Below are 17,269 nucleotides of genomic sequence, written 5' to 3'. Positions count from 1 at the left end.
CCACTCCAGTATCTTTGCCAAGAAAACCCCACATGGGGTCACAAAGAGTTGGGCATGATTGAAAAATAACAACGACAACAAAAAGTCCTATCTCCTCACAGACACAAAGGAAAGAGAGTTAGATGGGTGGGGCGTCTCTTTTGTGGGTACACTCAGTTCTGGCTCTGCAACCTCTGAGTCATCAGTTCTTCTGACTATACAGTAGCCAATTGGAAAATTTTTCTTCACACAGTATCAGCTCCTCTGTCACTCATGGCCAGAAACTAGCTCCAGGCAAACACATGGTTATTTGTACTAGAGCCGGGCAGGGAATATCTGCACATGCTTCGAAGACTGGCCCTGAAGTCCTATCCACTCCTATAATACAGTCCTCTACATTATAATCAGCTGAAATGTTCTTTTGGAAAACATAAATAATTAGATTTTTTCTTTTTTCCCTTCCTACTATAATGTTTAGTAAAATTTAAACAAGTTCTCTTCTCACCTAGTTATTCAGAGAACTACCCCCCCTCCAATCTGTCTTTTTCAATTTCATGTCCCTAAAACTGTTCTAAGGTCCATAAAAACTTCCACTACAAAAATTCAGCCCTCTCATCTGTCTTCATTCATGTCACTTAGTAATAAGCCTAGATTGTTCTAAATTGATTTAAGAGCATTGATCTCAAGTGGAAAATAAGTATATCAATAGATTGGTCTTACAACAGTCAGATCAAGTCGACCAAGCTTGAGTGACACGTAAACAACTTAGTGGATTTTGTTAAGCAACTATAGACCCCTGTCCACACAGGAATCACTGTCACTTTTTATAAAGAATTTTATTTGAAGCCTGAGCTGAGTTGGCAGAGAAAAGTAAGGGACTTGCCTGAGCTCTCCACTCGGTCCCTCCAAATACCTGTAAATAATGACTCTAAACAAATTCTAGAGTGACAGAACCTACAAAAGATGGAATGAATCAATTTTCCAGTCCAAAACAACCTTAGAAGGTTGACAAGAAAGGTGTGTTGTACTACGGTGAGAGAAGAGCACAGGCCAGCATAGACAAGGCCCCAGCAAACCAGAACCAGGCCTCAGGGTGACTAAATCAGTGGTAGCAGCGGCAGTTTCCAGAACTCTCAGCCCACAGATGGTAAGGGGGTCAGACAGACAGTCAGAAGGAGATCATAGGGGTCCCTTTGCTGGAAGTGGGGACAGGACTCTGCTATATTGCCCAGACTTGGATCTGGCACATGGTCCTGGGTCTTAATCCCAGGGCAAGGAAGAGCACTAGAACATCAGAGCTTGAGGCCTCAGGGTAGTAGTACCAGGGTGGAAAGGAGTGCTTGTGGTCACTCACAGACCAGAGCACAGCCCATCATACCACCTTAGAAGAACAGAAGATTTACTGGTTTCCAGAATTATCTCTGAAAACAGCTATACACACACACAAAAAAAAATATGAAGCTTAGGACGCTACCCCATCTAGTCTAGAAGCTGAGCCCCACTTTACCATAGAGTGAAAAGTCAAGAAATAGTTTGGAAAAATGAACAAACAGCAGAAAAAGTTCCTGACTAGAAAATCAAAACACAAACTCGGAAGAATACAACAAAGTCAAAACTACTATACCCAAATCTCAAAGAAAAATATGAATTGGTTTCAGGTTATGGAACAGCTAAAAAAAAAAAGATTTTAAAAATCAAGAAAGAGAGGAAGAAGAAAAATTGGGAAGAGAAATGAGAATGAGACAAAAAAAAATAATGAAAAAAGAGTCAACAGCTTAGTGAAGGAGGTATTAAAACACTGAGGAAAATAAAAAATTGAATAGGCCAAATGCTAAAAGAGGCACAAAAATCCAATAAAGAGAAGAATACCTTGAAAAGCAGAATTGATCACATGAGAAAAAAAGTACAAAAATTCACTGAGAAAAAGAACTTCTTAAAAAGTAGAATTGGACAAATGGAAAAAGAGGCAAAAAAGCTCACTGAAGAAAATAATTCCTTAAAATTTAGAAGTGAGCAAGTGGAAGCTAATGACTTTATCAGATATCATAAAACAATAAAACAAAATCAAAAGAATGAAAAAGAAACAGAAGAAAATGTGAAATATCTCATGGAAAAACAACTGACCTGGAAAATAGATACAGGAGAGATAATTTAAGAATCATTGGACTACTTGAAAGCCATGATGAAACAGAGAGCCTAGACATCATCTTTCAAGAAATTATCAAGGAAAATACCCCTGATATTCTAGAACCAGAGGGCAAAATAGAAATTTAAAGAATTCACTGAATAATCCCTGAAAGAGATCTCAAATTGAAAACTCTCAGGAACATAATAACCATATTCCAGAGCTCCCAGGGCAAGGGGAAAATACTGCAAACATCCAAAAAGAAACAATTCAAACATCATGGAGCCACAGTCAGGGTAACATAAGACTTAGCAGTTTCTACATTAAAGGACTGGAGGGCTTGGAATATGATATTCTGGAAAGCAAATGAGTTGGGATTATAACCAAGAATCACCTGCCCAGCAAAAATTGAGTATAATCCTTCAGGGGGAAAAATTGAATTCAATGAAATAGAAGACTTTCAAGTATTTCTGAAGAAAGGACCATAGCTGAATAGAAAATTTGACTTTCAAATACAAGATGCCGAAAAAGCACAAAAAGATAAAAAGGAAAGAGAAATCATAAGGAATTTAATAAGGTTAAATTGTTCATATTCCTATGTGGGAAAATGATATTTGTAACTCCTAAAAATATTTTCCTTATTAGGACAGTTAGAAGCAATATACATAGAAAGCAGAGGTGTGAGTTGAATGTTATGGTAAGATTATTATAAAAAAAATTAAATTAAAGGATGAGAAAGAAGAATGCAATGGATGAAGGGGAAATGGAGAGGTAGAATGGGATAAATTATCTGACACAAAGAGGCCTGAAAGAGATTTTACAGTGGAGGAGGAAATGGGAGAAGCAGGGAGGGAGCACATGAACCTTCCCCTCATTGGAACTGGCTCAAAGAGGGAACAATATACACACTCAGTTGGGTATAGCAATCTATCTTACCATATGCGAAAATAGGAAGGGAAGGGATAAAAGAAGGAGGTGAGGAGGGTATGATAGAATGGATGCCAGTTTGGGGGAGGTAAAAATCAGAAGAAAAACACTTTTGAAATTGGGCAGGGTAAAAAGAGAGAGAGAGAAAGGAGGATAAACGGAGGAAATAGGAGGGAGGGAAGTACATAGTTGGCAATCATTACTGTGAAAAAAATTTTTACAGTGAGTTTCTCTGATGAACACCATTTCTCAAACATAGAAAACTGAGTCAAATTTATAAAAATATGTACCATTTCTCGATTGATAAATGGTCAGAGGATATTTACAGGCTTTTTTCAGACAAAGTAATCAAAGCTATCTATAGTCATATGAAAAAGATGCTCTAAATCACTATCAATGAGAAATGCAGATGAAAACAGCTCTGAGCTACTACCTCACACCTGTCAGATTGGCTAATATGACAGAAAAGGAAAATGACAAATGTTGGAAGGTATGTGGGAAAACTAATGCACTAATGTATTATTGGTGAAGTTGTGTACTGATTCAATCATTCTTGAAAGCAGTTTGGAACTATGCCCACAGAACTATAAAACCATGCATAGGGGTGGCGAGATGGAGCAGTGAATAGAGTCAGTGAATAGAGGCCCTGGAGTCAAGAGGATTTGAGCTCAAAAACGGCCTCAGACACTTAACGCAAAACTAGCCATGTGACCTTGGGCAAGTCACTTAACCCCAATTGCCATACCTCCTCCCTCCAAAAAGCAAAAAAAAAACCCTCCAAAAACCATGCATATTCTTCCGCCGAGCAGTACCATTGCTAAGTCTGTATACCAAAGAGATTAAAAAATAAAAAAGGTAAAGGACCTATGTGTACAAAAATATTTATAGCAACTTTGGAAATTGAAGGGATGTCCATCAATCACAGAATGGCTGAACAAATTGTTGAATATAACCGTGCTTTAAGAAATAAGCAGCATTGGGGCGGCCAGGTAGCACAGCAAGTAAGAGCACCGGCTCCAGTGTTGAGAAGACCTGGAGATCGAATTCCAGGCTCGGACACTTAGCACCCACCCAGAAACACTTGGCCGTGTAACCTTGAGCAAGTTACTTAACCCCGATTGCTTAAAAAAAAAAGAAATAAGCAGCATGATCTCAGAAAAACATGGAAAAACTTACATGAACTGATGCAGAGGGAAATAAGCAGAATCAGAAGAGTGTTGTACACAGTAACTACAATATTGTATGATGATCTACAATGAATAACTTAGCTATTCTCAGCAATACAATAATCCAAGACAATTCTGTAGGATTTAGGATGAAAGGTGATCTCTATCTCTAGAGAAAGAATTAGTAGAACCTGAACGCAAATAAAGATATTTTTCTTCCTCTGTCTTTGTTGGGTTTTTTATCTATATTTTCTTTCACAAAATGACTTACATGGAAATGTGTTTTGCATGACTACACATGCATAATCTATGTCAAATTGCTTGCCTTCTCAATGAGGGGAGAAAGGAAGAAAATCTGAAACTCAAAATTCGGAAAAAAAAGAACATAAAAATTGTTTCTACATGTAACTGGGAAAGAAATATTAAATGAGATTTAAAAAATAAAGCATTTTCTTTTATTTAGGAGAAAACATAATCCAGCTAAATTAGTTATTTGACTCAAATGACTGACTGCTTGACTGGACAACTCAACCAAAGAGTCAGCCTAAAAGATACTGCTCCCTTCCCCCAGGGAAACTCTAACCCAGTTCTTTTGCACTTCTGCAGACTGTCCTTTTGTGGGGGTGGAGATGGGGATAGGGGTAGAGATAGAACAGAAGAACTAGGTTAGAATTCCGCCTCTTTCAATGACTGTTAGACCTTGGGTCACTGCTACTGGACTTCAGTTTTCTCATCTATAAAGTGAAGGGATTGGAATAGATCATCTCGAAAATCCCTTCTATTTCCACTGAAGACCTTGCTGTTCCTCGAACAAGATAACCCATCTCCAAAATGCTGGCCTTTTCGCTAGCTGTCCCCCATGACTAGAATTCTCTTACTCATTTCTCCTTCATGATTTCCCTGGAATCCTTCAAGTCTTAACTGAACTTAACTAAACCTTCCACAAGATTTTCCTAGTCCTCCTTAATCTTAGATCCTTCTGAGTTTACCTCCAATTTATCAAGTACGTACATATTTTAAAAGTTGTTTGCATATTGTCTCCCCTCATTGGACTTTGTGTTCTTTGAGATCAAGAACAGTTGGCCTTTCTCTGTGTCCCTAGTGTTTAGTACAGTGCCTGGCACATAGTAGACACTTAGTAAATGCTAGGTGACCCATTGAGTATTGAGGAAGGAAAACCTTATAGGATTAGCAATATTTGAGTGGTTTTGCATGGTTAAAGTAAGGATATAAGGCAAGGAATTGGGAAGTACAGTTTCCTATGTACCCATGTAGAAATGTAGCAATACAGTATGAATAAATAAATAGAAACTGGGATAGGGAGCTGATACCACCCATCCCCATCCATCTACCCCCCATCTTGGGCAGCCATCCTATGTTAATACAAACAATCACATTGAAGCAGCTCCTAATTTAATTCTAGATAGTTCTCATACTCAGGTAGCCCACCTACTTAAACAGTGCTAAAGCAGTTGAGGACCATGGGTTTTATAATGGAGACTTGGGTTCCTGAACATGAAATTGGTAATCCAATTACAATGTCACAGGTAGGGAGATACCAGGGATTGGCCAGAGGGCCCCCACCCCCCATCTAACACAAAAGGTATCCAGCATGAAGGATTCGACCAAAAAGCAAAGCAGAGATGCCAGGCAGGAGGAGGGCTTAAGGTCTAGAACAGAAATTACCCATTACAAGAAAACCTAGTATCTCCTCCCAAACTAAACCAGAGAAGGTTTTTTGAGTGACCACACAACCCCATACCTAATCTATTTGTATTTCCACAGTGGTTGTGGAGTTTATAAAGATTATGGGCATAATTAGATCAGCTTTCCTAAAGTATATTATTTGAAAATGATATGCTTTTTTCTTAGCTGTATTTCTAATCTTCTTTATTTCATTGTGTTTAATGCCACTGAAATCCCCTTAAAAGAAACAGGCCTCCTACAAGTGGATTGCTATGCACATTGAGAAAGAGCAGGTGTGAATGTGCTTCCGAGGAATAAAGTTTGGAATAAGTTACTATGAATATAAGTCACAAAAAGCTTTAGTGAAAGCACTGCATTACTGGTAATATGGCCTACTTGCCCAAAGAAGAGGCAAACCCTTATTTATAAAGCATTTTATGACCAAGGTAAGTTTAGTTTGAGCACAGTATCAAGGAAACACAAGATGAGGCTGGTTGAGCATCTGTGAGGCACTTGGTAATTTACAAGGGCTTTTTGCTCTAGGAAGGTACTTGAGCTAAATGACCACTAAGTGATTCTAGTCAGTCCCTCCTTAAACACAGAGATTAGGTTGTGTCCTTTCAATAGGAAATTTCAAGCACACGTGCGACCACTCTGCCTGGTAGAAATTAGAATTTATAATTAGAAATTAATTCTTATATTTATTTCTGCCAATTTGGAAGCTGTCTCCCTCCTCTTCCCTTCTGCCCAAGCACATCCAGCACATTTATTTCCCCTTCTGGAAATTAAAACTTGTTTAGGGTTCAGAGGATCCAGGTTTCTGTGTATAGTATAAAGAGTATTAGGGCTAAGAATCAGGAACCCTGAGTTCTAACCTCCAACCAATGTGTCTTGTTTACTATGCAAGCATGCCACTAATCTAAATTAATCTTTTGTGTATGAGTTTCCTCTTCTGCTAAACTAGGTAGGTAAAACTTACCCCACCCCTTTTACAAGGCTTTTAGGAGACTAAAATGAGGTATGTGCAGAAAGAAATTGAATATGATTCAGTGCCACCAATGTGACTTAATAACATAGTGTGAGGAACTTACCCAGATGCAAGGCAACTAAGAAAAACGTAGGTTATGTTTGGTCTTTGGCTGTCTCTGCTTTCTTCTGATTTTCTAGTGAAGGCTGCCATATTGCAAATGCTCATAGTTTGCTTGCTACTCGATGGTCTCTCAGACAACATGTCCTCACTACTCAGACTGAAAACCGGGAAGATGTGACTTGGCCTCTTTCAGGAAGTCAAACACAAACCTGTTTCAGTTTCACTTAAAAAAAAATAAACATTCTACCTAGAGGGCTTTGATCCTAGCCAGAACCTGAAGAGGTAATTGTGCCCTGGGCTGTGCTTTGAGGGAGGGAGTCCTTATGGGTGTCATTATTATTCCAGTCAGACCAAGTGCCCGGCAGGCCAAGTACATAGCAAATGAACTTTGTACATCCAGTACAGATCTGGAAACAGTAAAACAAAACAAAAACCAACAACAACCTGGAAGCCCCTATTGTAGCACTGTCAGTAATCAAAAGCACAAGTGCTTGAAAAAGAGCCTTGAGATTCAGTTTGCTTCCAACAGGGAAAAATACCAGAATGGACCATTAACCCAACTAGCAGCATTTAGATAGGTTTCAGGGGCATTTTTAAAGACAAGAGCTAGTATTTAATAGTGCTTTGAAGTTTTCAAATTGCTTTACCTGTTATCTCATTTGATCCCCACAACCACATTTTTTCAGTGAGAAAACTGACAGAGGTTGACTTGCTCAGGGTCACACAGCCAGGAAGTGTCTAAGACAGGATTTGAATTCAGGTCTTTATGATTCCAAGTCCAGTGTTCTATCTACTACAGCAACCTAGCAGCTTGCAATAGAGTAGGAGGAGAGAGGAGAGGAGAGGGAAGGGAAGGGAAGGGAGGGGAGGGAGAAGAGAGAGAGGAGAAGGAGAGGAGAGGGAGAAGAAAGGGAGGGAAGAGGAGAGGAAAGGAGAAGATAGGGATAGGGTGGGATAGGATAGGTTATGGGAGAATAGGGTCAGATAGGGTATACCCAGGATGGCACAGTGAATAGAGCACCGACCCTGGAGTCAGGAGGACCCGAGTTCAAATCCAGCCTCAGACCCTTTACTAGCTGTGTGACCTTGGGCAAGTTACTCGCCCACAATTGCCTTGCCTTCCCCCCTCCAAAAAGCATAAAACAAACAAACAAGAAAAAGAAATTTGCTCACCAGGGAAATTGGTTGTGGGTAAATAATTTAACCTTGCAGGGATGGGATAGGGTATACCCAGGTTGTAAGCCTGGAGGCTGGGAGAATGACGGTATCCTTTGGAAGTTGCCTTGGCAAGGAAAAAAAGTGAAACAGGTGAATGATAAGACAGAGGCAGGAGTCATCTATGAGAAGTCAGATGAGGAGGAGGAAGAGAGAAGAGGGAGCTCACAGGAAATGGCCTCAATTTTTTCCGTAAAATATGAGAGGGTGGGGGTGGGGAAGCCATGGGAGGTTTGAGGAAGGATGAAAAATTTAGAAGTGCTACTGTGATGAATGAGAAAGGGAACTCCTGATATGAAAACTCTCCCCACCAATGCAGATGGCCAACTTGTATAAAAGTAATTGTCTAAGTTGCCTGAGGCCCTGCAAGGTTAAATTATTTACCCACAACCAATTTCCCTGGTGAGCAAATTTCTTTTTCTTGTTTGTTTGTTTTATGCTTTTTGGAGGGGGGAAGGCAAGGCAATTGTGGGCGAGTAACTTGCCCAAGGTCACACAGCTAGTAAAGGGTCTGAGGCTGGATTTGAACCCGGGTCCTCCTGACTCCAGGGTCGGTGCTCTATTCACTGTGCCATCTAGTTGTTCCATGAGCAAATTTCTAGAGGGAGGGAGGGAGGGGAGGAGGGAGGGGCAGAGAAAACAGACAGACAGAGACAGAGAGACAGAGAGAACACACAGAGTAAGAAAGATACAGAGACAGAGACAGACAGAAAGACAGAGACACACAGAAAGAGACAGAGAAAGACAAAGAGAGAACACAGAGAGACAAAGGCAGACACAGAAGGAGACAGAGATAATACAAAAAGAGAGAGAGACACAGAAAAAGACAGACAGACAGAGACAGAGAGACACACAGAAAGAGACAGAGGGGAGAGGTGGGGGGGGAGAGAGAGAGAGAGGGAGAGGGAGAGAAATAGCAGCTTTACTGAACAAGGAACATTGTCTTCTGTGAAGGTGCCAAATTTGCTCTGTCTGTCCATTCTCTCTGTACTTCCTCACAGGCTGGCCAGACCTCCCTTGCCCTGCTGCCTACTCCTGTTCTCAGAACCCCTTGTCAGACAAATGTTTGCTAGCAGGCCTGGGTCCAGATTAGATCATTCTTTCCAACCCAGCCCAAACACCTTTGCTATCAACTCCAGGAAGGCCTTCAGATCTAAGCCTCCAGCTTGAAATTTTCTACTCTCCCCCTTCTTTTTTTTTCTCCCCATTGAGTACCATGATACAGTAAAAAGAGAACTGGTATTTGTAGTCAGGAGACCTTTGTTCAAATTGTACTTCTGGGACAACTTGAAGCAATTCACCTTTTTAATCTGAGCCTTAGTTTCCTCATCTTTAAATGGACATCTATTGTTTATACTATTCTACCTCATAAGGTTGTTGTGAGAAATGCATTATACACTAAAAGGCATTATACTAAACCACTATATAAAAACCATTTTAAATGGTTTTCTCCTGAATCCAAGAACAATTTTGTAGTTTCCCTATGTCTCCAACTTTTACTCAATCAACAAACCAGTATTTATGTTTCTGCCATGTGCTCAGCACTATCCTCACTACTACAGGGGGTACAGAATTATTTAATATATATGGGGCCTGCCCTCAAGAAGGTTATACTCCATGGAAAATAAGATTTGTATGAATAAAAAAATAGAACCACAGGAGAAACCATATTGTTGTTGTTCAGTTGTTTCTAACTCTTTGGGACCCCATTTTGGGTTTTCTTGGCAAAGATACTAGAGAGGTTTGCCATTTCCTTCTCCAGTTCATTTTACTGATGAGGAAACTGAGGCAAACAGTGACTTGCCCAGGGTCAAACAGCTAGTAAATGTCTGAGGATAGATTTTTTTTTTTTTTTAACTCAGGAAGAAGTGTGTTCTTGACTCTAGACCTGGTGCTCTATCCGCTGCACCACCTAGCTGCCCCGAAATTATATAACAAAGCGCTAAATTAGTTTAGACTCTAAATATTGATAGGAATGCAGAGAATGGAGTGATGAGTGAACAGCAGTTGGGAAAGGTTTTATGAAAGAAATGGAACTTGAGCTGGGTCCTGAAGATGAATGTAGTTTGGATAGGTTACTATTTTTTAGCTGACTTTCTTCTGTCCCGGAATTAGGGCGTGATGTTATAAAGTACTTTGTTTAAGGCATTAAGGCATTTTTGAAAGAAAAATAGCAAAGAGATATATAAAATGTCTAGACTATTACAATAACCTTCTAACAAATCTACCAGACTCATGACCCTCCATGCTGTAATCTATTCATCTCAGCTGCCAAGGTGATTTTTCTAAAGCATAGGTCTGACCATGTTGCACCCACTTCCAATTACTTCCAGAATCAAAAATAGAATCCTGTTTGGCATTTAAAGGTACTCATAACCTTGCCCTTTCCAAGCTTTGTAGTCTTCTCACTCTTTACTCCTTTCTATACAGTCTATGATCTAGTTGCTCTGGTAACCCTCCATCTTTCATTTCCTTGCCTGTACACTGGCTGTCATTAGAGTCTGGAATGCTCTGCCCTCCTGCCTCTGCGTTTTAGTTTCTCTGTTTTGACAGACAGATTAAACTAGGTTGAGGGTAACCAATGGGCCACAAACTCATTGTTGAGTTGGGGGGTTGTTTTCCCCAAATATGTGAAGACTCCACTCCCCACCCAGTGGAATGGGCACATGTGAACAATTTGTTCCAATTGACCAAGAGGGAGGAGGAAGCAGGTGCTGTGGATCACTTAGAGCTTGGTTAGACATTGGGATGCCAAGGGTATCCATTACATCCCAGGCCATGGCCAGTTGTCTTGACTTTTGTCTTGCCACTGGACCTCTATGACTCTAGAAGAGAGAGTGAGGCCTATGATGTCAAGCAACTATGCCCCATTTAAATCCAATTTATGCAAGTCAAAAGACATTACTCATGCCATTTTACCACTTTTGTGCACATTTAGAGACATCTTCACTCTAAATGTTCATACAGACTCTTTGTGCCAGATCTGTGGTAGAGCCTTCTGAGCTTGCATTGATCTAATCACCCACAGTTGGATGCACTGTACCTTGACCCTAACATAAAGATGCAATCTGGGTCCTCTTTGAGAAGGAAGGACAACAACCTACCAACCCACTGGCATCTTTCAAGACTTGGTTCAGCTCCTACTTTATGCAATAGGCCTTTCTAGGTCCCAGGAGGTACTAGTGATTTCCCCTCTCAGATTACCTTCTATGTAGTCTGCACATATCTTATATGTGCCTAGTTATTTATATGTTGTCTCCCAAAATACGTAACAATAGATTTTCATTTTTAAAAAGCCTGTATGATAAATACTACACATAGTGGTGAGAGCTGTCCATCTTTTCTTTGCTTCCTTGTAATGTATCTTCTTGTTTTCTGCTGTGTAGTTTTTTACTTTGTTTTTTAAAAATATTTTTATAACTATATTTCAAATTCTCCTTTGTAATCTTATGTATTTTATTTTATGCATTTAAAAATATTATTCAGAGAAGTCTGGCTTCACCAGACTGCAAAGGGGTCCTGAACACACATAAAAAGGTTTAAGATCCCCTAAGTGAAGGAAGGGGGTATAATATATACATAAATAGGTATGAAACAAGTCAAAATAGAAAGGCATTGTGGCACATCTGATAGAAAGCCTGCCTCAGCAGCCCAGGTGGGTTCAAGGCTTGCCTTTTGATATACACAAACTATGTGACCCTATGTAATTTTTTAGTGTCTAGGGAAACTCTGTAGACTTATAATCACAGAGGCAAGGTGTGGTGGCACACTTCTATAACTCTTGCTAGTGGTAGGGCTAGGGCTAATGGATTGCTTCAGTTTAAGAGTTCTGAACTGTAATAGGTATCACTAATCAGGTGTCTGCAGTAAGTCTGGCACTAACACTGTGAGTTCCCAGGAGCAGAGGGTCACCAAGATGTCTAAGAAGGAGTGAACTGGTACAGACTGGAAGGGAAGTGGGTTGAAGCTTCCATGCCCATCAGTTATGAGATCAGGCCCAAGAGTGGTCACTGTACTTTCAGCCTGAACACAATAGAGTAAGAAACCCATTCTCATTGATAGATATTAGATAGATAGATATATAAACAGACAAAACCAAATATATATGTGAATAACTAAAAAATACAAAGAAAATTGTTTTTACATTGATGGAATAACAGGTCTGGTTAAAAAAAATCAGAAAGTGGTAAAGGCAAGGGAAAACATTCCAATAAAATCTGAGGTAGGAGAGAACATTTTCAATTGGAGGAGCTAGGAAGTCTTCATGGAGGAAGTGGCAAGTGAAACAAGAGAAGGATTTCTATAGGTGAAAATTAAGGGATTGTATTTGCAGATGCAATGGATGAAAAGCTAGTAATCCAGTTTTAGGCTGACCTCTAGCAATAAAAGAACTGACTGACTATAGATGCAAAGGAAAATTAGTCCTGACAGTCCAATCAAGCTGTGGAAAAAAGTAAATCTAGGACACTGACCTGAGAGATCTGACCCCCAGAGGTCCTGATTCCAGGAGGAAAAAAAGACATCAGGCTACATGTAATATTGGATGCATTGTTTGTCTTGGCTATGTATGTTTCTCTATATATCTATGCCATACTATCAAAGCACTCTAAATGTGTGCCCAATTTTGACACTGTGTGTTTATGAAAGAGTACCCCCAGGTTTATTGTAGAGCTAATGTTCTTAACATGCCATCTTTGTAAATTCCTTCACGTTAATTTGGAGCTATGCCCAAAGGGCTATAGAAATGTGAACACCCTTTGACCCAGCAATACCACTTCTAGGGCTGTATCCCAAAGAGATCATAAAAATGGGAAAAGGACCCACATATACAAAAATATTTATAGCAGCTCTTTTTTGTAGTGGTCAAGAACTGGAAATTGAGGGGATGCCCATCAATTGGAGAATGGCTGAACAAGTTGTGGTATATGAATGTAATGGAATACTATTGTTCTATAAGAAATGATGAACAGACTTCAGAAAAACCTGGAAAGACCTATATGAACTGATGCTGAGTGAAGTGAGCAGAACCAGGAGAACATTGTACACAGTAACAGCCATGGTGTGCAATGACTGACTTTGGTAGATTTAGCCCTTCTCAGCAATGCAAGGTCCTAAAACAATTCCAAAGGACTCATGATGGAAAATGCCTTCCACATCCAAAGAAAGAACTGTGGAGTCTGAATGCAGAGTGAAGCAGACAATTTTCTTTTTCTTGTTATCATTTTGCTTTGTCTTTTTCTTTCTCATGGTTTCTCCCATTCATTCTAATTCTTCTATACATGACTAATGTGAAAATATATTTAATAGAAATGTGTATGTGGAGCCTATATCAGATTGCATGTTGGGGAGGGGGAAGGGGAAGGAGGGGGAGAAAATTTAAAACTTATGGAAGTGAATGTTGAAAACTAAAAATAAATAAATTAACTTAAAAAAATTCCTTTGCTTTAAGCTAATTATGTCTACTGGTTACTTCCTAAAAGAAAGCACATTGGTGGGAATTCATGAGCTATCATTTTAGGAATGCAGACCCACGAAATACCATTAAATCTGAAGTAGTAGCCACCTCCCAGGAAGCACAACCTGAAAAAATATGAGCACTGAATCAAAAAGGTATATCAGAGGGAGAGTTTAGAAGTAATTGTTCCTAAGAAAAATATTTTGGTAACTATTGAGGAAATAATAGGAAGAATAGAGTCTAGAATCAGGGAATATGAAAAATACTGTATGAATTGAAGAGTCAAAAAATGACATTGGGGGCGGCTAGGTGGCGCAATGGATAGAGCACCAGCCCTGGAGTCAGGAGGACCTGAGTTCAAATCCAGCCTCAGACACTTAACACTTACTAGTTGTGTGACCTTGGGCAAATCACTTAACCCCAACTGCCCTACCTTCCCCCCTCCAAAAAAAAAAAAGAAAAAAAAAGAAAAATTTTTTCAATAATCGGAGAAGCTTCAGGAAAGCAAGCCAAATAATACTCTGTTGGTGGCATTACGAACTGACTCAAATATTCTAGAAAGCAATGTGAAACTATGTTTAAAAAGTCACACACAAATTATATATTTATATTTGTATATTATATATCTCTTTATGTTTCCAATATCAGCTTTATTAAGGAGAAGGTGGTGGTGGTGTGAACAATGGAGGGATAGGCATCTAGGGACTTAGTGGCCAGGAGGGTGGTGGGTAATTGAGAAAAGAATCAGAATTGTGGGAGGAGGGAATTATGAGTAATGAGGAGAAAAAATTTCAGTTGAAGGGCTCATGGGCAAAGATGGGGGTAGTACTGGAACCAAAGGGATTAGGAGTAAGGAGCCGAAGAGCATCGGGATGGCGCTGGGGTGGGGGTGGGACAGTTGTAAGTGAGGTAGAGAAAGCATGGGAAAGAGAAGGATTGTGAATAACATGATGGGGGAGGGCGAGGGGGCTCAGGGTCAGAGGGAGGGTGGGAGAAGGATCTGCCCTAGGAGTTCTAGTGTTTAACTGGGAGACAAGCACTGGGGGAGAGGAGTGTGTGGCAGCTCTAGAAGGAGATGAGCAGGCAGGAGGGGTCCTGGAGAAGGGACAAAGTATGGAATCGAACTCCAAGTCGCTGCTCTGCTGCCTTTGTGAGGAAACCTCGTCGAGCTCAGCCAGCTTGGGGGGCCCTACCCTCCACTGTTGACAAAGCCAGCATGGCTTGGGCAGTGTAGTAGGTGCCCATGATCATCAGACGGCCCAAAGGCAGGGGCCGGATGAAGGTGTTCCAGGCATGGAGGGCATCCGAGATGCTGAAGAACAAGCCGGCAAGTGCCACATATCTTCCTCGGACGAGCGCCCGCCACAGCATTAGAGTCAGGATAACCGCATAGACAGCCACAGGGAGATTCAAGCAGGCAGGAAGGTGAGAATGCAGGATCCCAAGGTAGAGGAAGAAGACAACTGCCACAGACTCCAGGAAGGTCTGGCAGATCGGGAACCAGCCCAGGGCCCGGAGATGGAAGAGATGAGACAGGGCAAAGAACAACATGCCAAAGAGGAACCGGTTGGGCCACGTGACGATAATGTCCCCCAGGATGGAGCAGAGGAGGCCTAGCCAGATGAATTGGCCATAGAGCCCTGCTGGGGCGGTGTTGCGGACAAAGAAAGCCAGAAAGAGGTTAGGGAAGCATTTGACCAGGGCGCTGGTCCAGCTGGGCTCCTCTGAGGGCAGCCAGAAGAGCAAGTAGAAGGCACAAGAGGCAAAGAAAGGCACCAGTCTCCAGTGGGGCAGAGGTTCTGGAGTGTGCCTCCTCTCAGATTCCCTTCCACCAGCCTCCATGTTTGCATCTATGTCCAAGCACCCAGAGAATTCTGTGACCTCAGAATCAGATCTAGGTTCTAATCTTCATGACTACAGGCTTGAACCATTGGAGCCATATGTATACTGAAATGTGAATATGTGTGTGCGTGTGTGGTGCATGTATACCTTTTGACTCAAAATACCATTCTAAGGTATATACCCTAAGGAGGTAAAAAATGTGGGGGGGAGAGGGAGGAATTTCCCATGTAACAAAAATGTTCATGGCAGTACTTTTTATATTAGCAAAAAACAAGATGAAAATCTTTATGTTTGGGCCTAGCTAAGCAAATTGTGGTGCACAATTGTAATGAGATATTATAGCAATGTAAGAAATGACAAATATGAAGAATTCAAAGAATTAGAGGAAATACATGAACTGATGCTTAATAAAGTAAGCAGAGCCAGAAAAATAGCATATATAATGACTATAACAGTTATAAATGAAAAGAAAAAGAAATTGAATACAGTGTAATTATAATAGCCAAGGGTAAGAAAATGCCCACACACACTCTTCTTGGCAGAGAAGAAAAATGATAGGTGTGGAATATCGTGAAGACTATCAAAAACAACTGACATTGGATTAGTCTTGTATAATTTGGATCCTTCATATTCTTTCTTATTCTTTGCTGCATGGGATGGCTTTCTGTAGAAAAGGAAAAGGGATTTATTTAGAATTGAAGGTGATATAAAAACAAAAGATACCAATTTTGAAAGATCAAAAATACATCTGATTTGTATATATAAACAGCCTTTTAATCATGCTCCTTGGAGACCTTTGCTTCAGTAGCCACAGCAGAAATATCCAATACTAAAGACCCTGCTGATGGATTATAACAGTGCTTCATATGATCTTCTCAGTTAGGGGCTTTGTCAGCATATTTTTCTTATTATCCATTAAGTGATTTATTGATACCTGAGCAACTAGGCTTTTAAAGGGACAATAACATAATGACTGTTAAGAATCAATCAGAGAGGTAAAGCCCTCATTTCTAAAATATTTAGAGAACTGAATCAAATGTATAAGAATACAAGTCATTCCCCAATAGATAAATTATCAAAGGCAGTTTTCAGGTGAAGAAATTAAAGCTATCTATGGTTGTATGAAATAAATGTTCTAAATCGATATTGATTAGAGAAATGCAAGTTAAAGCATCAGGCCCTACTCTTCTGTATTCCCCTTCAGCTCTTCCGTAGTGAGAAAGTAGGACAGGTTTGTCATTTGTAATTAATTTCAACTTTTTTTTTCTAAGAATTCTTGTGTATCTTCAGGGTCCCTGTTATATCTTCTATTCTAGACAATTTGTGATAGATTTGAATGTTTGTACTGTTAGAATTTCCCCCTAAGTACATGATGTTCCTGCTAGAGCAACATCATCTGTTTTTGTTTGGCTTGTTTTGTTTTGTTTTAGCAGAGTTCATCCAAAAGATCCTGATAGCACCGCTTTGAACAGGTTGGATGGAGAAACATGAATTCTGCCTTTAATATTTTACCTGCTGATGCTAACCACGAAATTAATAACAATGTGTGCAGTGATGTGCCTGTGTACACATATATGTACCTATATTTCCATATTTGTAAAGTAAGTTAATAATACTTGTAGCCCATGCCTCATGGTATTGCTGTAGGGACCAAATCAGGTAACATATTGCTCTAGATGTCTTAAAGAATTATGAAAATGTGAGCTATGATAATATTTGACTAAAAGTTTCATTAGGGTGGGGACCATGTTTCAATTAACTTTTGTCCCAACCCAGCATTGTGA

At 40.1% G+C, this 17,269-nt stretch overlaps 1 protein-coding gene across 1 annotated transcript; it reads right to left on the bottom strand.

Moving 5' to 3' along the window:
* Positions 1-14,693: 14,693 nt before the first annotated feature.
* LOC138168558 (lysoplasmalogenase TMEM86B-like) lies at positions 14,694-15,485 on the bottom strand. The gene has a single exon (XM_069097526.1). The coding sequence runs from the start codon at positions 15,483-15,485 to the stop codon at positions 14,814-14,816; it is 672 nt and encodes a 223-aa protein (XP_068953627.1). The 3' UTR covers positions 14,694-14,813.
* Positions 15,486-17,269: the final 1,784 nt, after the last annotated feature.

This window comes from Petaurus breviceps, unplaced genomic scaffold (assembly GCF_028583685.1).
Source record: "Petaurus breviceps papuanus isolate PSGF00001 unplaced genomic scaffold, PetGlider_PUasm1.0 37, whole genome shotgun sequence".
Classification (NCBI taxonomy): Eukaryota; Metazoa; Chordata; class Mammalia; order Diprotodontia; family Petauridae; genus Petaurus; species Petaurus breviceps.
The sequence above is the reverse complement of the archived record's forward strand: the minus strand, read 5'-3'. Positions and strand labels throughout refer to the sequence as shown.

Bases quoted from the DNA above. Each gene is read 5' to 3' on its own strand.
- LOC138168558 (XM_069097526.1), bottom strand. From the start codon at position 15,485: ATGGAGGCTGGTGGAAGGGAATCTGAGAGGAGGCACACTCCAGAACCT.